The sequence below is a fragment of the Dasypus novemcinctus genome, chromosome 16, assembly GCF_030445035.2.
Source record: "Dasypus novemcinctus isolate mDasNov1 chromosome 16, mDasNov1.1.hap2, whole genome shotgun sequence".
In the NCBI taxonomy this organism is placed as follows: Eukaryota; Metazoa; Chordata; class Mammalia; order Cingulata; family Dasypodidae; genus Dasypus; species Dasypus novemcinctus.
In genome coordinates, this window is record NC_080688.1 from 28,353,867 (window position 1) to 28,373,284 (window position 19,418).

The following is a 19,418-nucleotide window of genomic DNA, read 5'->3' on the forward strand; positions in this document are numbered from 1 at the left end:
GTTATTAGTAACATCCTTCCCTTCTCAGGATTATTCAAATGCCTGTAGCAATCATTTCATCATGGTTGAGAAAAATCTCCCCCTCTGCCTGCCCTGTATCCCTTTGGTATACAACGCCAGGAAGGCTCTGTCATCCACAATACCCAGCTGTGTCACCCAGCCACAAGCCAAGTTAAACACAGAGAAAGCGTGAGTCAGTGGGGTGAGAGCACCGCATGTCTACTAAATGCTATGCTTCAATCCTGGGACTTTTGGCCCAGCCACCAAGAGTCCAGCATATGTTTATGATTACTATTGAGCCAGCTACTCTCAGGGCATAACCCGGTTTGTATCCATCATTCGAGTTTTTTATTTTTATTCATTTTTGCCATAAACTCTTCAAGGGTTCTAAAAGGATTAAGTTTTGCTTGATTCTGATTCTTTGAAAAAATGAATGCTTTTCAAGAATGAACCATATGCTATCTCAAGGCACTCTTGTTAATTTATTCTAATTGCTTTGGCTGAGAAAACTGGCATCTCTTTAACAATTTATCCATTGAGCCAATGCCATCCCACAAATCAAATTGGAGCTGCAGAATTTACTAACTCCCTCACCTATCCTCAGTACATATCCAGGTTGAAGTACTGGCCCCTTCTTACACCCACGCCTTCCCGCCGATCCCTTACCATTATACATACATCACACAGTATAGCCATGTGTACACTCAAATACCACTTCCCCTATGAAACAAATCCCGTTTCTCTTCTGAGGCTACAAAGCTAAATAAGACATGGTTCCTGAGTCTCCTGAGCTCCAGAATGAGCCCTGTAAGTGCAGGAAATCTGTCTTGTTTAACAAGCTTTGATTCTTCACAGTTCCTTCAAAAGACACCCAATGGATGCGAAAGGAAGGAAGGGAGGGAGGAAAAGAAGGAGGGAGGAGGGACAAAGAAAGATGAATAAACTGAATGACAGAATCTAGAGCTCTATTTCCTGAATTACTTATTTTATTATTTATTCCTCTCGTACACTTAGAATTTTAAATCAGTTATTTGACAGAGTGTTCAATATATGCTTTTTCCCATTAATTTATTTGCTGAATGTTCCAAGTCTCATCCTTTCTTGGCTGATCCTTGGTTGAGTTTTCAGAATGTTGCCACCTGGATGCCCATTTCTGTTCCTCTCTCTTTCTCCCCCCACCCCCACCCTTTTTTTAGGAGGTATCAGGGATTGAACCCAGGACCTCATACATGGGAAGCAGGCACTCAACCACCCGAGTTACATCTGCTCCCTTTCCCTCTCTTATTCCTTTAAAATATGCAAACTAAGCTAGTTAACCCAAATGACAATCCACAGTATGGTTGAGGCAGTGGCTCATATTCATCACAAACTGTGCAGGACAAAGAGCCCTCATTTCTGACTTGGCAATGCTGAACTGTCTGGGCTTTTTCACTGACTCTTAGCGACCTTGAGGTTACACTAAGTTCCAGTGCCCTCACTTAAAATGAGAGGTTGTATTAGTGTGTCTTCAGGTTCCTTTCTGCTTAAGGTCTTCTGGAGAGCTAATTCTCTCTATTCTGCGCTGATGTGCTCCCCATAAAAGACTAACCTCAAGAGTAGGCAAGATGGCCCACAAGCCAAATTCAGCCCAGTACCTGTTTTTGTAAGTAAAGTTATATTGAAACACAGCCACACTATTGTTTAAGTATTGTCTATGGCTGTTTCTGTACTCGCAATGGCAGAGTTGCAACAGCACTGGAATGCAAAGCCCCAAAATAACTGACTCTTTGCTGAAAATGTTTGCCAGTCCCTGTGTTAAATGATGTGCTTTGAGGTGTGTCTAAAGAACTCTCCTGGCCGCCCAGTGCGAAAGAAAGTGCAGCCTGCCCGGGAATGGCGCCACACACACGGAGAGCTGACACAACAAGATGACACAACAAAAAGAAACACAGATTCCCATGCCACTGACAACAACAGAAGCAGACAAAAAGAACACGCAGCACATGGACACAGAGAACAGACAAATGGGGCAGGGGGTGGAGGAAAGGGGAGAGAAATAAATAAAAAATAAATCTAAAAAAAAATAAAGAACTTTCCTAAAAATCTGGAATTTTACCTTTAGAGGTTAAAACATGCAGAGATGCTCTGAAAAGACAAAACTCCTTAAACATTAAGCAAATAGACCTTCTGTGGGAATCGAGTGATTCCTACCTTGGGCAGGAGAAGGAAAATGAAGGGGTTCTGAGAGGACAGAGCAAATAGGTCAGGCAATAAAAATAAGCATGCTACATGGAGAGGTTGAGAGATGAAGAATTTTCTTGTTTGTCTGTTTTTGCTTATTATTATTGTTGTTGTTATTGAAATGATGAAAATGCTCTAGTAATAATTGAAGTAATGAATGTACAACTATGTGATTATGCCAAATACCACTGATTATATACTTTGGATGAAGGGTATTCTTTATTAACATGCATCAAAAAATTGATTTGTTTAAAAAAATAAAATACAATGCATCACACCGAAGAAAATAATAATTTTAAAAACCAGGCTTTGTCTGGGTTGACCTTAGAGAGAGGAGTTTCCAGATCTAGAGTGGTAGAGTAGAATCCTAAAGTGGAATCACGATGGGTTTTCATCTAAACATGTTAATACCACCTTGCTTAGCCCCTCATATCCAACAGCTGACACCTGCAGGACAGCTGGATGACAGGCACAATAATAAAATAAAATCATTCAGGGTCTATATACGTTATTAGCACTTGCAGGTTCTGATAAAATGGTGTGTTTGAATCTCAGAATCCATTAGGCTAAGTAAAGGATGCTGGGCGCACACAAAAACCCATGCTCTTATTATTCCATTTATATGAATTCCACTAACAAGCAACACTACTCCACGGTGACAGAGGTCAGCACAAGGCTGCCTGGCAGGAAGTGGGTAATTTGATGGGAAAAGGGCCTGAAGGAAATTTCTGGGGTGATGGAAATGTCTTGTTTTGAAAGGCAGTTACAAGGGGCAAAATTATTCAAAGTAAATATTTAAGAGCTACATTATACTGTAGATCATGTATTCCTCCTTTTTTTTAAAGTCACTTATATCATTAAATACAGGTTTTGTATTTTTGTTTGTTTGTGGGTACATCTTCAGAAATCATAAAGGTGTTTAGGATCACTACCTGAATATAATTTTCACTCCCTACAGAGGGCGTATACAAGAGGGTGAGGGGAAGAGAAAGAGAAGGGGAAAAGAGGTGGTTTCTTGATAGAGGGAAAATGTCTAAAGCCTGCTTCCTTCACAGGCACATTCTTGCAGTGTGTCATTGGACACCTCAGCTTGGGGAACTTGCAGTTCTGGGAAGGAAAAAATAAAACACCTCAAAAGCAGAAAATGGGGGGAAAAAATAAGATGAATTTTTTTTCTTCAAACTTCAAGTTTCTGTTTTAAATGGATTCTTTTTTTAAATTTCTTAAAAAATAAATGTTTATTTCAAGTATGTAAAGTAATGCTTAAACATTATCCAAAAATTATGTTTAAACAGACCAATTTTTAAAAAGAAAATATTTAACAACATATACATTTCTTGGAAATCTCTGCTTCACTTAAATTGCTTTAAATTTATTCTAATTTCATACTAATACATCTTAAGGTATTAAATCTAGCATATTTGATATTAATAAATTTTATCTTGAAAAAAAAAAGAACGAAAGTTTCCCTGGAACATAGAAGAACGTTGAAAACACTGTGCTCACTGAAATAAACAAGACACACAAGAACAAATATTGCATGATCAAATTCAGAGACAGAAAGTAGATTAGAACTACCTGGGAATGGTGGAGGGGAGGAGAGGGAGAGTATGTTTGGTGGCTCTCGGTGCTTTAAATAAACAAACAAGTAAATAAATGCATAAAAAAATATCATTAATGAAGGCTCCCTTTAAACCTTGCACAAAAATAAAATAAAGCTCCATGGCATTCTTACAGAATACCTAACATTCCTATTGTTTGGGCTACCAATTTCCCAACCGTCTGAAAAGTAAAAATCAATTCTGCTGGACAGAAAAAAAAAATCAACTTTTACTGAGCAGGCTATAGTTTTTTGAAGAGAAGTTTAAAGACAAACATCTTGCAGATATCCTGACTAAGGTAGCATGGTGGAAACACACCAGACATTATCTAGAGGAATGGAAGATATTAAAATCAGCCAACAGGTCATGCTACTGAACCTGTTAGTACCTGAAATATCAATCAAGTAAGCAAAGTGAATCAGGAGAGGGGGAGAGGTATGATTACAAAATTAGTACAGGTCAAAAACTGGGTTTGGGTTAGAAATCTAGGATTATCTAATTACCTTCATTTCCAACAGAACAATGGGGAAAAATAGAACATGGATGGTAGAAGAAGCCTTTGAGGTCAGTTAATGGAAAAAGTCATTGACCAGATGAAATGAGGCAGGTAACTGACTTAAGTCTTACCTAATCATTTCACCCCAGGTAGACATTACTTGGTTTCTACCCTCCCTCTCTAGTGTCATATTACACCAGCTCAGCTATGACAACCAAAACTGGTGTAGGCTGCTGGGCCTTTTTCTTGCACTATGACTTCTGCTAAGAACTCTCTTCCCTCTCCTTCCCATGACTGACTACTCACATGGTAAGATTTTAGTTACAACCGCCTCCAAGAAACCTGCCTCACGCCCTCTCTCCATGACCTGAATCCCAAGCATGAGGTACACCTGCACTGCAATCCCAAAGCATCCCCTGCATTCTTCTCCAAAGAATTCATTCGTTGATTCAGGTCGGGGGTGCCCACTCTGGATGGGACACTGGGTGAAATGCCAAGGGATACAGAGACGAGAGATAAAGTTTCTGCCCTCAAGGCACTCATACTTTGCAGCTGAAATGGCCTGTTATCCTCACTCAAGGACTGATATTAACCATTTTTGTAGTCCCAGTACCCAAGAGAGTACACAGTGCATGTCACAGAGGGTAGCCATAAGTGTTTGTCTAGTTTCACTTGCCTTTTTTTAGGAGGTACTGGGGATCGAACCCTGGACCTTGTACATGGGAAGCAGGCTCCCCAAGTTTCGCTTTTATTGCGAGAAACAGTTTAAATTCTTCTTGTTTTTATGAGTGAAATGACCCTCAAGCAAAATTTAATCATTAGAGCAATGGACGACGTATTTACCTTCCATTAATCACCTATTCATGCTTGTCTCAATTTTGTGTCCACGCATGACTGTTTACAACTGGGGCCAGTTTTGATTTTTATTAATTATTCTCCACTTTATAGCATATTATCCATGGTTTATTTTATCCTACGGATAAATGTTAATTTAGTGGATTCTGGCAAAGCAGGGGGTGTGACAGGTCAGAACACTGCAACCCTAACCAAATAACTAAATCCAAGATTTCTAATATGTCTAGGGTCAAAAGTAACAATGAATTAGGAAAAAATAATCTTAGATTTGATAAGATATTGCCTTCAATACCATTTGAGCTATTGTTCATCTACACAAGAAGTGTATACGAACCTGGCATTGTATTAGATCAGGGATCCTGAGGGGAACAAGACATGGTCTTGGCCACCAACGAAACTCGTGGGTTTAGAGAAGGAAGTCAGCTGTATAACATTCTAATAATGAGGAGTTGGATAAGGTCAATCAGTATTGGAGGAATGGTATAGAAGGTAGTGAGGGCACAGTGATGGAGGTGACCCATTTGGCGTGAGGTGGGAGTCAGCCAGAGAGACTTCAAGGAGGAAGTAACACTACCATTTTGGAAGATTTTCCCCATGGTTTCCCACCCCCAACGAGAGGTTACACTTCCACACTTCAGCTCCACTGTATTCCTTCAGCAACCACTTGTGAAGATGCTTCCAAGAGCAGGTTCTTCCCAGGGGTGTGGGGAAGACAGGGAAGGAACTCAGCAATGAACAAAAGAGACAATGTTTTCGTCCTAACAATACTGACTTCTTATTGTGAGGCCAAGGATAAGGTTTCATCGTACCAGCAGAACTGTATTATCAAAGGATTTCAAGTAGGAGACTAAATGTATTTGAATTCTGCATTTTAGAAATGCTTGGTTTCCTTCTTTGACTTTTACCAGGTTTTCTGGTCTTTTTCGAGTATTTTTTTGAAAAAGCTCCCCCTCTCAAAATTTGCCGCTTCTCTCTCTTCTCTTTCCTGCAAGCTAAGGTTTAAAAGAATAGGTCTATTTGCTGCCTCTACTTCCTACCGCACGTTCACTCTGCAACCTGCAGCAAAATAGCTTCCACATCTCCATTAAATTCACTTCAGCAAAGATCATCATCTACTCCAACACTCGATCCAGTGGACGATTTTGAGTCTTTATATTATTGTCATTTGGCTGCTCTTGAGATGGTTGGTCCTGGCGCCCACAACATCCCGATCCTTTCTTACCCGGTCACAGGTTCCCAGTGTTCTGTCCTTCCCTATTTGGGACTTTTCCCAGGTTTCCACCTTTATTCCAGAGCTCTCTCTATAGAGGCTCTATTCTATCCTGCCAGATCTCACCCAGTCTCAGTTTTTTATATCCCCAAATGCTGCAGTTTCCCGTGTATAGACAGCTTAGGACTTCCAGCCTTTATCTCCCTCCCAAACTTCCAAGTGTGGACATGCACACTAACTAGCGCCAGGAACCTAAAGCTCAAAATTGCACATGCTAAACTCTCCTCTCCCCACTGACACTCAGCTCTGAATTCCCAGTTTGAGTTAATAACCCACCAAGGAGAAACCCAAGGACCCAGCCAACATTCTTGGGCCCCAGCCTACACTCAATTAGCAACACCAACTCCACCGCTTGCTGTCCCCATAGAATCAGTTACACCCTTGTCACCCATAAGCTTATGATCTGGTCTAGGCCCTCACCTTTATTTGAACTGCTACTTTAGCCTTCTAAATAACTTCTCTACCCTCATCGTGGGCCTCTTTAAAACCATCTTAAGCATCCAGGAAGAGAGATTGGGGCATCCGGAGCAGAGTAATCACAATGGTAAATTGTGATTTTATGGATTTTAACCCAATAGGTCTTAAACTGAATTAAAATATTAATGAGCTGAATTCAGCATGGATGGAAGGTGAGATGAGGGCACAGAAGAGAGAATTAACTCGGGTAAATTTTGGTTGACTAAAAGAGTACTTTTTCATGATAGATTTAAAAATCCCTCTGTAAGAGTTTCTGTTTTGGTGATGAAAAAGTTTTAGTAATGGAGGCTGGTAATTGTAGCACTACGTTGTATAAATAATTAATGCCTCTGAATTGTACACATAAAAAATGGGTAAAATGAAAATATTATGTCATATATATATATACACATACATGTATACTACCACTACCAAAAAAAAACAAAAAACAAACTCCTCTGAGTAGCAAAGTACTTCTATGAAATCTAAAGAGAATTGGTGCTAATTTTTAAAATTCTCACAATGAGAACTTCTTTAGAGTCTGGTTAAGAGAAGCATCATGTTTATGTAGGCCTGCCATAATCAAAATCAGCTTCCCTTGGGTTTCTCATAAGCAGTGAATCACATTGTTTTAGCTGCTATTGTGCTACTGACTCATGGCCTCACAAGGGATGACACAGCTTCCAACACACATAGCATGGCCTGCTTTTTTCCAATTACATGGCTCCAGAAACGGGAGAAGGTGGGAGTCTTCTAGAGCAGAGCTTTCTGCAACGAAGCATAATTCCGAGTTTTACAAAAACAGTTGCCAAGTCGACCTTGTAATCACTGAGCTTTATAAGCGAGGAGGAGAGAATTTAAATTGTGGTATGTTAAAAATTGCCGGAGCTAGGCATCCTTCTGTTTTGCAAAACAGAATCTGCGGAAACTTACAGTCAGCTTTTTCCCTCTTTAATTGCTTACTCCGTTGAGGTCAGCAAATGTTTTCCTTTAAGATGCCAATGAAAAGTTATATCAAGTGTGTTTTCAAGACTCTCCAAGTTACACTGAGTAAGATCATCTGCCTGGGTAGGTGTAATTAAGTTTTAAAGGAAGCTAAAGAAATGATATCCTCATAACGTGCTCCACTTCTCTCTAGTTCTGTACGCCCTTGATGATTCCCAGGTAGAGAACCAGCATTCCCTCCTCGACGTTCTCCTTGTCGTGGGCCTGGCGGCTCAAAAACATTAGGCTCTCTCTTGGGCCTGAGGGAGTGCGGTGGTTATTAGAGCAGGTAGGCAGCAGTCAGCAGAACTAAATTCAGAGTCTGGTTCAACAAACTGGTTATTCCACATGAGCCTCTAGCAAAACACTTTTCCATACTTTGCTTCCCACTTGTACCAGGGAGATCGTTCTATGCAACCCTCACCAGGGATGGGTCTTTCCTGACGCTTAATTCCTATCAGTATTACACTCTGAATTCCTTGGCTGGGTAAGAAGAGTGAGAAGGGGCTGCAAAAGACATGGCAGAGAAGCCCAGACCACCATCTACGGAAACAAAATAACTGTCCCATTCTGGCATCCTAAGAAGCCAAGTCCATCAAAACGAGTATCTTGAAAAGCAAACTCAGGCCCTCAGTTCTGATAGGGGCCAGTCTGGCTCTGATGTCTCCAGAAAATTCAAACCATACCAAGAGAGGCCCAAGATTAGTTTTCCCGAAGGAAATATGTGTAGCCCGACTGAGGTAAGCACCATCCCTGGCTCCCAGGTCACTGGTGGGCAAGAACGTGCTTACGCAAATAGGAGCCTAGAGGTGGCTCTGGGGTTCTAGATTTCCACAACCTCTCCTGCCTTTGCTACATTTCTGAGTTCGATTTAGAACAGAGCCAGCCTCCACAAAAGGCATGGTCTAGAACCTGGGTCCCTGATCTGCTTCACATCAGGATAAGGGGAAAACTTGGCTGAAATTGGGGGAGGAAAGAGGAAGCCCCCATTAATTCTCATGGAGTGTTGCTTCTCAATTTGCACTAAGAATTCTTATTTTATAAATCACACTGCACTTATATCTGGGCTTAATCCCAGCTATTGACACGTTGTCTTTGGCTACCGTGTGAATCGTTTAAGGATGGTAGTGAGAGTGAGGTGAAAAATAGGAAGGAGAGAGATGAAATGTCATATCGTTAGCTATAAGGTAGTTTTAAGATATTTAACATCTTTTTCTAAGCACCTGTCAGATTTCTCTACAGGCAAATTCATTGATGGGTGTTTTCTAAATGGATTTTCGTAAGTGCATACTGAAAAGGAAACTTCAAGAGATTTTCCCCTTATACACTACAGTTGTACAAAGGGACAGAAAATGCACAAAATGCAGGAGAAATGTAAAGATTCCTTTACATAAAAGGTAATCAGTACCACAACTCAGAATTACTGAAATAATACAAATAAATCTTAACTATTTCACAATTTTAACAAATACCATACATGACTTTGTCTTTGGCTCCAATTTCCTCTTACCTGTCGCTTATAATCTGAGTGTGTGTACAATCACCATGTATTCATCTAAGGGGCCATATCTGGAATGCATAGATTTAATTAGTTTTGAAGAGTAACATGAGACAACCTGGTTCTCTAAGTGATGTTTAGTATATGTTCTCCCTCCTTGGAATTACATGGTAGTTAATGTCTTTCAAATGGATAGTTTTATCTGTAGCACTCCTTTATTAAAAGAGTAATATAACACACTTTACACTCAAAGAATGTGGTCATAAATCCTAGATATTTAAGAGGATGATATATAGTAAAACAATATACTACTTTCTTTACTTCAAATGTTAAAGAATAAAGCAACTTGAAGCTTTATTCTTTGTTATTTTGGCTTTTTATGCAATTTTTCAGTAATCGCCAAGAAATGGATACATGAAACTTCATATGATAAAGAATGCTATATTATACAAAAACTCATTAACACATGTAATCAGAACACAGCAAGAACCTGAAAGCAAGCTAAAACTCTCAAACCAACTAAATTAAATGCTATCACATCCTTTTACCAAAAAAATTATATATATTATTCCTTTGAAGTATCTTTTTTACATATAGTTCTAACATGCTTGGTTACATAACCAAAAGTAAATTACCAAGCATGTTAAAAGTAAAAATATTACAAAGAAATATTGCTAGAGGCTTTCAGGAAGGCCTGAAAATAATGGGGGAAAATAGCAATAATAAATAATAATTTAAGTTACACATGAAATGAAACAATAAACACATATAAGCTATTTACTATTATGGCAAGCAAACTTATGCATCTTAATAATGACTTTACTTTATTATACCATAATAAATCATACTGTATCATTGATGATAGTCACTAGCAAAAGGTAATTTGACTGCATAAACATTTTTACCCAAAGAAGCTTAAGAAAAACAAAGGCTATTGCTTAAATGGATAAACTGCATTTCCAAAATTTCTTCAGAGAAACATTTTATTACTTCTTTTGCTTTGCTATATAGCATTTTACTCTTATTCTTGGCTGGAGCTGATATCTAGAGACCATGTGGTTGAGGAAAAAGAGAACTGGAATTACTTCAGAAATGAAATTGTTTTGTTTGAAGACAGAGTAGGAAGAAATATGATTTATGCAAATTAGAAGCTTTACTTTAGTTAAAATACACTTGCAGATAGTCAAATAACATCTCAGGAACACTAAGATGTTATTTTCCATCAAGTTTGAAACTACTTTTAGGAAATTAGAAGGACAGTCTCAAAAATATTCTTCAGGTAAAATGGGATTTAAGGACATTTACACATCAACTATACTCTCCTAATGCAGAATTTAATTTAGCTATCTGCATCTTTCTGATCTTTATTTTTTTCTTTTAAGCCTATAATAAAATTTGGTTTCCAAAAATCATAGAGCTTTTAAAAATTAGGGAATTTCTCTTCATAGCTTTCATGAACCCAGACTGAATAAAACTGAACCATTTTATTGTATTTTGCGGCAAAACTGTGAAAAGAGCAATAGGTTACATGAGTCCTGGTGTCTGTTTATATTTGGTTGACCCTATAAAGGAAAAGTCAGTAAAGCAAACTGAATCCGTTGAGAACAGTGAGTGGATTTTATGGTATAAAAAGTAAGTCAAGTAAAAGAAAGAAACAAAAAATAAATAAAGTAAGTCAAACGTAAAAGGAATGAGAGAATCAGAATCACCATTACAGCACCACAGTAATAAATCTTGCTGGCAAGATGGATACTAAAACCAATATGGGAAATTTTGAAGAGAAGTGGGATGTTTGTATAAGATATGTCAACACAATGTACCTCACCTGAGAAGGGCCCACCATCACTTCTGAGAAAACTTCTCACCGAAAAATGCATAACCTCAAACAAATCATGCTGAACCATCAGACCAACCCATGTTGGAGGCTTCCTACAAAATAACCAACCAGGTCACAAAAGAAAAAGACCATCACAGGCTGGAGGAGACTCAAGGGACCTGAGAGCGAAAGTCGACGTAGGATCCTGGATTCGATGACAGCACAGAAAAGGGACATTCGTGAAAAACAACCGGTGAAATCAGCATCGGGTCTGTAGTTTGGCTAATGGTCCTGCGCCGGGTGAAGTTTTCCCATTTGATAATGGGACTCGTCACCGTATCAAGAGGGCACGCTGGGTGAAGTTTACATGGGAATTCTCTGTCCTACTTTCGCAAATTTTCTGGAAGTCTAAAAATTATTTCAGAATTCAAAGTTCAGAAAGAGTCCTCACCCTACGCATAAAGGTGATTTTACAACACGCTGGGTTCCTGGAATTTTGGCATATACACTCGGGATTAATGACCACGGAAAACTGAGCAGGTTCAAAATGGATGGAGCAGTGGGCAAAATGTTTAGCCAAATGGCACGATCAAAGGAAATGAGCCAGATGTTTTCCACCAGCTCTACAGATGGAGGTACCTATACTCAGCGGGGGCCCTGCTGTAAAAAGAAACCAGAGACACTAACTCTGGTTTCAACCATAACATAAAGAATGGCTTGTAAATACCTTATTCTCTCGTCAGAATCTTATTCCCATGACAAGTTTTAAATCCTCTATAAAAAGCTTGCCTACTATTTCCCAGAATTTGGTATATGTGTATATGCGCACACAAGCGCACACAAAACGTACATAAAGTCTTAATTTAACAGGAGTTGACACCCTGAAAAAAAAATTTTTAATGTAATTTCATACCAGAAGAGTACCATAAGCATGTCATTCAAAGTTGCTAAAGTTAATATTTTCTTCAAAATAAAAAATTTAATTTCTTATCATGGCCAATTCGATTTTAATCCAATTATTCCCATTATAAAGAGTAATTATGATATTAGAAAGCAATATCCCCTTTACAAAAGTTTTAATATTGCTGTAGAATCAGAGTTTCTAAGATAACCTTGGTTAGCTTGAATATTTATTTTGAGGAAAAGCTGGTTCTTTCCCTCTTCTATTTTTGTCCTCTCAGGAAGTTTATGGTATAATGAGATAAACATCATCAGATATATTCATGGTCACTTCATACTATAGCTTCACAGAAAAATGCTGTATTTATCATTTGTATATAACTTTAAAAAGCCTTGAAAAACAAAAGATCTAGCTTTACCTTCTAATGTCTTTTATTTTGTAGATGAATTCTTTTGCATGTCAACATTGTCTCTCTGGATTCTGAATAAGACTCTAGAAGCTTACACTCTCTGCAAAAAAAATCACATGATTCTAAAGACATTATCAACCATTTATTTCAAAGGAAGAGAGATTTATCCTTTACTAGAATGTAGATATAGAACGTTTGTGAAATAAGGAATTACTCTGCCTCCTCCTAACAACTCCTTATAGTTCTGAGGGTCTTGGTTGCCTAAATAATTTCTGCAGTGGTTTGAATTCCTTATAATTTTGAAATTCAAGGGCAAAAGGACTCCTTCACTTTTATGGAAATATTAATGTTAGTTAGATGAAGGAGCAAACACAGAATAAGGTGTTCTGTTTTCCTAATTTGGAATAAACCTAAATTGCCCATCAACCCAGAAATTCAAGCTGAAATTGATGCTTTATTGCCATAACATTAATTAATTCAAATGAAAAAGTAACACTGAAATACTGGATTGACTGAATTAATTTGCCAGAAACTTTAAAAGAGAAAAATAGTGTGAGAAAATAGAATTATGACAATTAACAACCAAGCCTATCCATCTTTTTGTCCTATTAGAATCAAGGAATATGGTGGTAGAAATTGTAGAAAATAAATAAGAAACAATACTTAAAGGAACGCAGAGGGAGAAAAATCCCAACAGCTCAAAAGGAAGTATGGGAGCATTTTAAAGGCCAACAGCAAATTTCCCCCAGGTAAATTCAAGGAACAAAAACATAAGAACAAAGAAGTATTAACTGCTCTTATTTATAAGCCCAAAGTATATTTTCAACATAGTGAAATTCCAACAATGCAGGAGATGGATGAAGGCTAATATCCATGTTAGAGATCAAAATATTAATTTATCTATGCTGAATACTGATGTTAAAAAAAGAATTTAAATCTGAAATTGATGTATTTGCCAATTTAGCCCAACCTAGAATCTTTTAGTTACATATAACTCCCTCTAACAGTCAATGCATTTATATGATTTGGAGTGATTTCATTCATTATGATCCATACATAGTTTTAACCAATGGAATACATAGTTTTAACCAATCTACAAAAAGAGATTAGAATGAGTGATCAAACCCTTACATTCTCACAAATTCTGAGACGGGAGCTACAACCCTCCAGCAACTATTTGAATTTTAAATGCCCCCACTTTTCTTGAAAGCAAGGCCCTCTTGATATCAGCTTTTTTTTCCACTCTTGACAGAGACATGGGCACCAAAAATGTTTCCACCTCTTCTTTACATAAACAATACCTGTGATTAAAAATGATAAAAGTAATAATGCAGTTCACATATCTGGAGCCTCCTTTGGGTTGGACAATATTCTAAGCAGCTGAAACAAGTAGCCCAAAGCCACATTGTAATAACCGGTGTGGGGGGGTTGGGGGTCTGGCATCTGACCCAGACCTGTAGCTGACCATTCATTATCTATCACTGGCTACTACTTTATAAAAGAAGTCACAGGGGAGTGGATGTAGCTCAAGTGGTTGAGCACCTGCTTCCTATGTATGAGGTCCTGGGTTCGATTTCCCAGTACCTCCGCAAAAAAAAAGACAAAGGCCCAATGGAAAAAAAGCAAGTGACATCAGCTTCGGTGTTGGTAAGTGACAGGGAGAGGTGAAGAGTGGGGCATACTGGTGAATCCACATCCCACGTACATGGAACCGCCATACTCCATCATCAGCCTAGTGCTGGCAGACAGCGGTGTGGGCTGGACACTTTGATTTTTTTACGGAAGCTGGAAATCCAGATTTATATCTGGAAACTTATTTTTAAAATATTGCAACATAATTCATCTCAAAGATAAACTGGTGCCAGGACAGAGTCTCATTTCTCTTTCTTTTAATCTAATGTGTTGCTGGCACATAGTAGGTGCAAATAGCCAAGTCCTGCTTTTAAGAATCCTACCGTTTTACCTTGACCATTTTATAAACTTGGAAGGAATTCATTAATGTATTCAACAAACACACAATAAGTAAACAACTTCAAGGTGCCACACACTGCTCTAGGGATTCAGTAGCGAAAAATATGGACAAAATACAGAGAGGGGAAAGGGAACTATATATTAGTGAAACAAACAGGCTAAAAAGAAACCCAAAACACATAAACCCCAGTGGAGTAGAGGCCTGGAAAATAAGGGAAGAGTTTGTTTTGAATTGAGCCTATGCTACCACGAGATGAAGAATGATGATACTCAGAAAGTCAGATACCATAGCTCGTTCTTCCAGGTCATACTGATCATTACAAATATGTTACAAATATGTAGGCAATTTAAAGAATAGGGTTATGACTTCTGACTTGAAAAAGAGAGTGCTTTTTCAGAAGGAGCACAATAAGAGCTTGAGCCTTGGCTTGAAAGGAAGTATTGATCAGCAGTTAGTGAGTCAAAGGTTAATAACTTGGGCCTGATTATTTCTGTTATCAGACCCATGATTAATGGTGTCCTCTAGCTCCTTGGAAATACAGGACCCTCTTTTTGATTGCTGTGGCTGGAAACCAAGGAATTAAGTAAGCTATTCTCCCATGATTCAGTTGGGGGGTGGGGCAGTCTGCCTCCTGAATCAGAATGTGGGTGACACAGGGTGGCACAAAGATTTCTTAGAGAGAGGGTGCAGGGTTGTAACTGAAAATGCAAAGTTGGAGCACTGTTTATCAACTGCATGATAAAACACCAGCTGAAACACGCAACTCTTTTTCTTCAGTGTGTTATCATTACCCAAGACCGCATGCTGAGTTAATGGAACTTCTCCCTGGAGTTTGCTTTGAAAAGGGATGTAGTTTCTGCTCGCCCAAATGGCAGAATCTGGCTATTACTACTAGACAGCTGCTGGGAGTTACAGACAGCACAGCTACGCCAGAACCATTTTAAAAATGCACAAACCCTGCCCAGGCTTCTCATCAAATCACTTCCCTTCCCTCCATCTATTTAGTTACTCCACTATCTGAGTAATGGTAGCAGATAATCATGTTTAGAAAAAAACAAACCTTAGAGAAAAATGAAATGCAAGTTTGCAGCTTCAAGCAGGCTTTAAGGAAATGTGCAGAACCTCTAAAGCTGGGAGGAAATGCTATTTTCTCATTGTCTTTATATAAAAATTACATTTCACTTGAGCTGCTCTTTTTGGAAGAAACAATATTTTCTTTGTTTGCCAAGCCCAACATAGAGCTCATACTGATGTAGTCTGTTCTTCTCATGGATACTAGCCAGAAAGATATTCCTTGAAATAAAGTCACAATCTGTTGAGACCATCACAAAGCAATTAAATTAGGAAACAGAAGTAATCATTATCACATAACTAAGGAAAAAAGTATGAGAAAAAAAGAAATGATTGGAAATAATGTGCTGAAAATAAAGCACACCACTCGAACTGCCCATTTGTAAAGAAAGAAATGCATTCATCAATGGATCCATAGCAGATAAATAGCCACATTTAAACAAACAAAATTTTCTCTAAATATGTGTCATATATGGAACCAACTCACTAATTACTGTAATATTTTAACCACCCACTGAAAACTTCCTAAAGGTCTAACACTTTTTGTTTTAGTTAATGGAAGTCTCTTTGGTCTTTATCTTGTATCAAATAGACAAACACTGATACGGTAATTTAACAGAGATCCTTGATTTAATCTACAGTGCACATTGTGAGATGGTTATAGACCTATTTTGACCCAAAGGAAATAAACTGTGATTACATTTACAGCATAAAGTCAAAACATTAGCAATAATAAAAGAGCGATGCCAATGTATTTATGCAACTGAAAAAATTTTTAAACCTAGAAATAAAATCGGTTTTGTAAAGTCTACTGAGCTTCACTTTTTAGAGAATCTCTCCAGAGAATCTCTCCATCTGGCTTAGTTTAGTCTTAGCTTAGGTGGCATGCAGTTACTAAAGAAGCTTTCAACAGTATTCTGGGTATTTTAAGTGGCATTTGAATTGTTTTCACTTTCTGCTTATGCTTAATTTAAAGTGACTTTTGAAAGACTCTGCAATGCTTTACTAGGTTAATTTGCAGAAGTGAAGTATATGTCTATTAAGTACAACTCTGCTTCTAACCCCTACTAGCCAACTACTTAAGCCTTAGCTCTACTGCGTTTCCCACTTCCAATCAAGCCCAATACAAAGAACGGTAAACTCGCCCGTCCAGCGCACCAAAACTTGAAACAACCCAGTGCCGGCCGTGAGACCCCTGGCAGGGCACGCAGCTGCGACGCGCGGCCAGCGGCGTGCCCTCCGCGCGCAGCGAGCACCCGCCGCCTTTACCTGCCGCCGGGCGGGCGGGCTGCGCCCTGGGGCGCGCGGCGCGGCGGCGTCCCGGTCGCCGGGGTCCCGGTCGCCGGGCTCGGGGCGGGCGCGCGCGGGCGGGCCGCGCCGGCTGAGTGGCACGAGTGGAAGGAGTGGTAGGCTGTCAGCACCACGCGGCCCGGGTCCCCGACCTCCATCGTCACGGGCGCATGCCTGCGCTCCGCCCGAAAACAAAGGCGGCCACCCGCTTCTCCAGGTCTCGGCTCACGCGATCCCGTGCCCCCAGGCAGGCATGGCCCGGCCCCCGGAGCCGCTCTCCCCGCCGGCTGTCAGGAGGCGGGAGGGGAAAGCCGGGCCTGCCCGGCCGGCCGGCTCATTAGCATACATTAGCATATAATTCAAAGCACGCCCCCAAGCCCAGCTTGAGTGGGGGAAGGGCGGGGGGAGGAGTTGTGGGGGAGTATCCCTGAGTCCTGGAAACTGGAAACCCGCCGGGATCCTTCGGGCTCGGCCAGGCTGCTCTAGTAAAGTTGTTCTTGCTTTGTTTCTTTTCCTTTTCCTTTTTTTCCTCCCCCACCCCCCGCTCTTGCCTGCAAACGGGCGGCTTATCCAGTGGCTGGGAACGTTTCCTGCCTGGCAGCAGCAGTGAGAGAAAGAAACCATTCCTTAGTGAGCTGCACTGAGAAAGAAAGAGGCCAGATCTAAAAGGTGGGGTCTGGGGAAGAAAGGAAGACAATGTGACACTCTCATGTAAAGCATGCACATCAAAAATTGAAGAACTGGATTGCATTGCTGTTTACTTAGTCAAGTTACAATAAACGTGATTTCCTTTAGGGTCAGGTAATTCCCTTTACGGCAGGCAAAACACTTCCCTCCCTCAACGCCCCAGCAGCCAGACTCTTACCTCACTCCCACATCCCCTTCCTCCCCCCAGGCTTGATCAACTAACAGATACTATTTTCAGCTTGTCTGAAAATTAGACTTGATTATTATGGGCTGCATGCATATTATTTCCAGAGGTCTTTGTTTGGGAGGGACTGCAGGAAGGCAGGCAAAAAAGGGCATAAGGAGAAATGTTGAGTCTGAAGCCTAAGTCTTCACCTATATAAGACAAATAGCACAAGTGGAAAAACGAGGTTCTTGTAATCAACTACCTGAAAAATACTAGACACACACTGACATTATCTTTCCCACCCTGACAACATGTTTTATCTACTGTCTCACACACACCAAGTGTGATGGATGGAAAGGGGAGTTAGGTGACCCCTTCCTGGCTGGGTGACCTAGGTCATCTCAGAACCTCTGTCTCTTCATCTGTGAAATGGGGGAAATAATATTCATCTTGTGGACTTAAAAGCACCAAGCACGAGCTATGGTCTCAGGAAATACTCGTGCTCCCTGCCACTTCCTTCAAGAAGCGGTCGACTTATTCTCCCTGTACTTCCAAAGCATGTAAAGGACTGCATAAAGATTTTCATCCAAAAAACTTTTAAGAAAATGTTTTTGTTGATGAAAGGGGTAAGAGAGTAACAACATTAAAAAAAACACATTTCACATCCTGTGTTTCAGCTCTTTAAACATGTCTGTGAGGTAGGTAGTACCATTATCCCAATTTTATGTTGGAAGAAATTTACAAAGAGTTAGTGTTTCTAACTCACACGGTGTCATTCTCACTCTCTCCTCACCACCTCCGGCCTCAGTGATTGCAAATTGCTCCTTGACAGCTTATTACTTTCAATCACCAGCCTCTTAAAACTCCTCTCAAGGTCCTAAAACCTAGAAGAACCTCCCCTTTTCTAAAACTCTCAATTGTAGTCCCTAGCTACAAAGTCCAAGCTCCTTAACACGGTCTCTAGTAGATGTGTTCTCATCACTGCCACGATATTGTTCCCAGCGCCCGGTAAGCCCACCTTTGCCTCCCCGCCGTCTCCCTTCCTCTGCCTTTGCTCCTGCCAGCCCTTACACACCCTCCGACTACCTTCTTAGGTACTCCTAATTCAAAGCAACCCTCTTACGCCTTCCCGTGGAATCGCCCTTACTTCTCTTCTAGGAATCATTTCGTTCTACCACGTAATTCAATCACAGTCGGCAAGGACCGCGCCCTGAGTACACTTTCCTCCCCTGCGTCCAGTCGGATGCTGCTAATAGAGCCTACCGGCCTTTTCCACGGAGCGGAGAGGTGGCCGTGGATCCCGTCTCAAAGCACAACCGCAAGCAGCAAGATAGCTTTGAGACGAAAAACATTTGCCAACCCAGGATTGTTACTATTTTCCAACAAGTTAGTGCCTCTTACTAAATTGTAAGCCACTGGAAGCCTGGTGTCATTTTTTTTTCTCTTTATACCCGAGAGCACATCTCGTTTTGCAGAGTAGACGCTCCAAAAGGGCTACCTGGTAAGTGAGTGAACACGCCATGGGTGAATGAGTCAATAAATGTGACATGCTGCTTAGGGCACTACGTCTACCCTTTTGGGGATAGGCCTGGGATGGTTAAAAATAGGTTATAAACCAATAGGGAGCCAAGAACTAAAACCACACACAAACAAAAAAACACGTTTCACGTATCTGTATTAATACTTCTCAAATGCACATATGAGCTGTTGACATGCATAAAATGCA

General features: G+C 40.1%; 1 protein-coding gene across 1 annotated transcript in view; it reads right to left on the minus strand.

Annotated features, from left to right (window-relative positions):
• The window catches only part of ARHGAP28 (Rho GTPase activating protein 28), a 179,983-nt gene extending 162,863 nt beyond the window's left edge, over positions 1–17,120 (minus strand). The window contains exon 1 of the mRNA XM_023591273.3: positions 16,819–17,120. Within this exon, the coding sequence (XP_023447041.2) occupies positions 16,819–16,997 (179 nt within the window). The 5' untranslated portion in view covers positions 16,998–17,120. The remainder of the gene's footprint in view (positions 1–16,818) is intronic.
• Between the last annotated feature and the right edge of the window lie 2,298 nt (positions 17,121–19,418).